Source organism: Hipposideros armiger, unplaced genomic scaffold (genome assembly GCF_001890085.2).
Source record: "Hipposideros armiger isolate ML-2016 unplaced genomic scaffold, ASM189008v1 scaffold_43, whole genome shotgun sequence".
Taxonomy (NCBI): Eukaryota; Metazoa; Chordata; class Mammalia; order Chiroptera; family Hipposideridae; genus Hipposideros; species Hipposideros armiger.
The window spans coordinates 4,415,183-4,419,807 of record NW_017731393.1 but is presented as its reverse complement, the minus strand read 5'-3'; the positions used below and the strand labels follow the sequence as shown (position 1 = coordinate 4,419,807).

Below are 4,625 nucleotides of genomic sequence, written 5' to 3'. Positions count from 1 at the left end.
GCAAAATGACAGTTATAGAGTAGCAACGAAAATAATTTTATGGTTGGGGGTCACCACAACATGAGGAACTGTATTAAGGGGTCGCGGCATCAGGAAGGTTGAGAACTGCTGCTCTGGAGGATGGGTGAGCACGCCTTCGATTTTGGGGGGCTTTTCATAAAGGCCTTTAGGGAGCCATCCGCACTGCCCCTGCACTTCCTGTCCCAGATGGGAAAGCCAGGCCTGGGCCCTCCAGATGGCTGTGATGGAGACAGGGCTGTGGAGTTGGCAGTGGAGGCAGCCCCGAGGCCTGGTCCCCACCCCAGCCCCGAGGCCTCGGCCTTCACAGGAAGCCTTAGAGGCGCGAAGCTGCAGCCTGGGGCTTCGGGTGCAGTGGGTTCAGCCGCCCACGCTGGTGGGCTCTGTACCAGGAGCCTCTTGTTTCTCCATTTTCTGTCTCGGTTTCAGTTTCTAACTGGGGTTTGGTTCCCCTGTCTCTGGTTCAGCTTCCTTTTCCTGTTTGGTTTTAAGCAGAGTCTAAAAATCAAATTGCTGCCTCCCAAGGCTCTGTGGTCCTCTCATCAGCGTAGCCTGTGGGAGCACCAGCCTCACCTTCTCCAGGTTCCCTGTGCTAAGCCTTTCAGCCATGGCCGCGGTGTGAGTACGGGGACCAAAGAGGGGACAGAGGGATGGCAAGAGAAAACCTAGAATCATAACGGTGTAGAGCTGAGGGACCACAGGAATCAGCCCAGATCCCCTTGTTAGAAAATGGGGAGATCGAGGACCAGAGGGCAAAGACTTACCCAAGGTCACACAGCGAGGTAGTGACAGTGCCTGCCCACTCTCCATCTGCTGGTCTGTACATTACATGGGCCTGTGTATCTTGATGGTTGTGATTTTTAATGGCTTCTGTGTCGAAAACACTCAGAGGTCAAACACCTGCCTGGGATTGTGGAGGGGGCTGATCTGTCAAAGGGGTTGTGCTTCGGCTCAGGTGCTCTTCTCTCCAGAATGACCCGGAAAAACTCAGGTTGTTTTCTCTGAATGCTGAGCAAAGAGGGGAAAACGGGGGTTCCTTTTACAATAGAAACTTCATGGACTGTAACAGCAGGGTCCTGACCTCAGCTAGAGAGGCTCTGGCTTGAGGCCTTGGGTCCCTGGGACTGGGGCTGTTTAGCACGTGTGTGAGCATCAGTTGGTCTGCATTCGCGCATCTGGTCATGCGTGGTCTTTCTGAAGGTGTGATGACATTTGACACAACTTGCCCCTGCCCTACGACTCCATACAAGGTGGTACGTGGTAGGATGGAGCTTGGTTCCCTGGGGTTCGGGGCTGACTTGATTAACTCATTACAGCTTCGTGTCTTAGCATAAAATTATAATCCTGCATCTTAAAAAGTACTTTGCAATTTCCAGAGCGCTGTTTTACCCGTTTTCTTCTTTGGTTCTTTTCACCCTGTTAGGTAGATAAGGGAGGTATTATCGCTCTGGTTTTGTGGTGAGGAAGCCTAGCCAGTGAAAAGTTGTGTACTTGCTCAAGGGCACATGGCTGGTTGAGGAAGGACTGCAGCTGGAACCAGCCAGCACGACCTCGTCCAGTATTTTCTCCAGGACACTGCACAGGCTCTCTAGAAGCATGGCAGGGAGTTACTAAACTTGACATTCCAGATGAACTCCTCCCCAGCGACGCCTAATCATTTGGAGAGCTTCTCAAAGCTTCTCTGTCTTCTTCTGTTCCAAAGACTCCAGTGTGCCACCGTGACCATCACCGCACGATTCTAGGTTCTTCTCATGAGAGCGGGCCGTGTTGCTCTAGTGTCCTGGGGCAGATGTGGTTGAGAACTGGTCTAGTCCAGCAGCGTCGCTTAGGCAGCTGGACCCATAAAGGAGAAAAGTAACAATACTACCCCTTTTTGAGTGTTACATGCCAAGCATTGTGCTAATTATATTGGATACGCTGTATTTAATCCTCATCCTCCAAGGTGGTATTTTGTTGTTCCCATTTTATAGATGATAATAAAATAAAGGTCAGCAAAGTTAGGTTACTTGTTCCAGGTCACACTGGTATCACTTGACAGAGTTGGGATTTGAAGCCAGGTCTCTTGTTTTTTCAGAAGCTAGGCTTAGCTATAGCGTCTTGAAGGAACTAGCCCAAAATTACAGAGTCAAGGCTAGAATCAAGGCCTCCTAATCTTGTTACCTTTTGCAGTCTCTGATTTCACCTTGATGCCACGAGAGACAGAGAGGCCTTCTCTGTCCTGCTGTAACACCCCATGCTTATCTGTGTCCCCCGTCTGCTCCTTCACCATCTCCCCTCCCTGCCCAGAGCTGTCACAGGCAGCATGCTGTCACTCATTCCTGTCTGTCCCTGTGCCTAGTAAATGGATGCACTTACTCAGGTGTTTGTTGAAATGAGCCCCATCACCACGCTGATAATCAGCCATGTCTCATTCCCAGGCCACTTGACCCAGCCAGCTCTCTACAGCTGTCCCCAAGGCTGTGTTGAAACCCATTCCACTTCCACAAGTAGTCACAGTCGCAGACTCTGGGGACACAGGCATATATTGGAATTTATAAATTTTTGAGGTTAGAATAACCCTGATGTCCACATGACCTATCAGATGGCTCCCCAAGGAGAGGGCCATGTTGGGGGCCTTGAAAGAAAGTGTGGGAAGTGGTGTGAGACAGGTTCAATTGGAATATCAGAGTCTCCCAGCAGTTGGTGGAGTGTTTTTCCCAGACCCCACTAGACTTCCCAGAGAATTGGGGACCAGCCATCAGGGACAGTGGCATTGGAGTGGAGAGAACTGGAGACCAGCCGTCAGGAACGGTGGCATTGGAGTGGAGAGGAGTGGGGGGCCAGCCGCCTGGGACAGTGGCATTGGAGTGAAGTGGGGGCCAGCCGCCTGGGACGGTGGCATTGGAGTGGGGAGAAGCAAGCATCTTGATTGCACATGATATGGCAGCCAGTTTGGATGGAAGAAAAGATGTCTGCGTTTAACACTGAGTTCATTCTTCATATACCCAAAGGCTTGCTTTAATTCTAATACTCAACAAACATGGGGCTTAAACGTCACCATTTGAGATTCTCACAGACATGAAATATTTCAGAATAAACATTTTAAGTTTAGAACATAACATTAAACCTGTCTCAAGCCTGCTCCCATTAAGAAAAAAAGAAAGTCACCCTGTAGGTGATTACTAGTTGCTGAGGGGGAAATTCCCTTTCCTTGGAGAGGTCTGGTGATCACTCTTTAACCAACCTTGCCTCACAAAGAGAAGGCAGCTAACATTGGTGCTGCCTGGTGTGATGTGATAGCATAGTACCTACTGTCACCCGCATCACACAGCTTACAGGACAATTAGCCTGAACTCTTCACACACAAAAAAAATCAATACCAATGACAAACAAACAAACAAAAAAATGGCCTAACATTCTAGCTTAAAAGAGAATAAGTAGACACCCAAGTATAATTAATGCGTGAGTGGGTCCTGGATCCATAAAAATCAAAACATTTGGAGTAAACTGGATAAATTATTAATTTTCTTAGGTGTAATAATGGTATTTAAGTTACATATTAGGAAGTCCTTATTTTAAAGAATGTAGGCTAAAAACCTTAGGATTAAAGTATCATGATGCCTACACTTACTTTCCAATGGTTCTGAAAAGAATGGCATTAGAAGGGATAAGTCACGTGGTAAAAATGCTTCACTACATGAAGCAGGAAAGCCCCGCTTACCGCAGCAAGTAAGGTATGTAGTCAGGTCCTGCCCACCTATTAGCCACGGGACACTGGGAAACCTACTCCATTCTCCAGGCCTGTTTCCTCAATTCCAAACAATTACTTGTGAATATTCCTCACCTCTGACAAGGCTGTGTTTCTCAGTCGCTTGAATTGGAACATAGTGATGACATCTGTGGTGTGGGTTTCCTTGTTCCCTTGACTGAGCTTTGAGAAGCCAGGGGAGACCAGAGTGATGGCCGAGGACGCTGTGCTCCCCTCTCCGGACCTTGGCTGCCGTTATTCACTCTGCCTGGAATGGTGCCCTCCCTCGCGGGCAGGACAGAAGTGCCCTCCTCTTGCACTGTGGCACTTTGCACACACCTGGAGATTGTGTACGATTTCTGTGCACGTGTGTCTTCTACTTGAGGACAGAGATGTTTCTTCTAAGTACGAGAATATGTTTGGTACGTGGTCAGTACTCAGTAAGTGGGATGTTTTCTTGGTTTATTTTTTAAAAATGAATGCAGGAAGAGAGAGAAAGCAGAGGTGGCTAGATCTCAGGTCAGTTGTGGTGCTCCCCACCCCCAAAGAATCCTTGAAGCCTGAGAAATATGACACCTGGCAAAACTAGGCAAACTCGAAAGCAAGCATTTATTCAAAAATACCTCTTGAACAATCACTGGATCCCAGCTACTGGGGCTACAGAGGTGAACAATATATTTTTTTTTAATTTATTTTTTTTAAGATTTTTATTGGGGAATTGGGGGATGGGAACAGTGCTGGGGAATTGGGGGAAAGTGAACAGACAAATTGCTCTCCTTTTGGTCTTCAGTCTAGTTGTGGAGGATGTTGCTTCACTGGCCCAAGTTGGCACCATCATTGCGCTCTTCCCAGGCGAGGCAGATCAGTCGCCGGCTTCTGG

General features: G+C 48.3%; 1 protein-coding gene across 7 annotated transcripts in view; it reads left to right on the top strand.

Annotated features, from left to right (window-relative positions):
- The window catches only part of EVL (Enah/Vasp-like), a 179,556-nt gene that overhangs the window by 89,783 nt on the left and 85,148 nt on the right, over window positions 1-4,625 (top strand). Inside the window, exon 1 of one of the 7 annotated variants that reach the window (XM_019639334.1) lies at window positions 513-636. The exons of the other annotated variants lie outside the window; for them this stretch is intronic. Coding sequence (XP_019494879.1) covers window positions 626-636 — 11 coding nt within the window. The 5' untranslated portion in view covers window positions 513-625. Of the gene's footprint in view, window positions 1-512; window positions 637-4,625 lie in introns of those variants that run through there. 7 annotated transcript variants of the gene reach the window in all.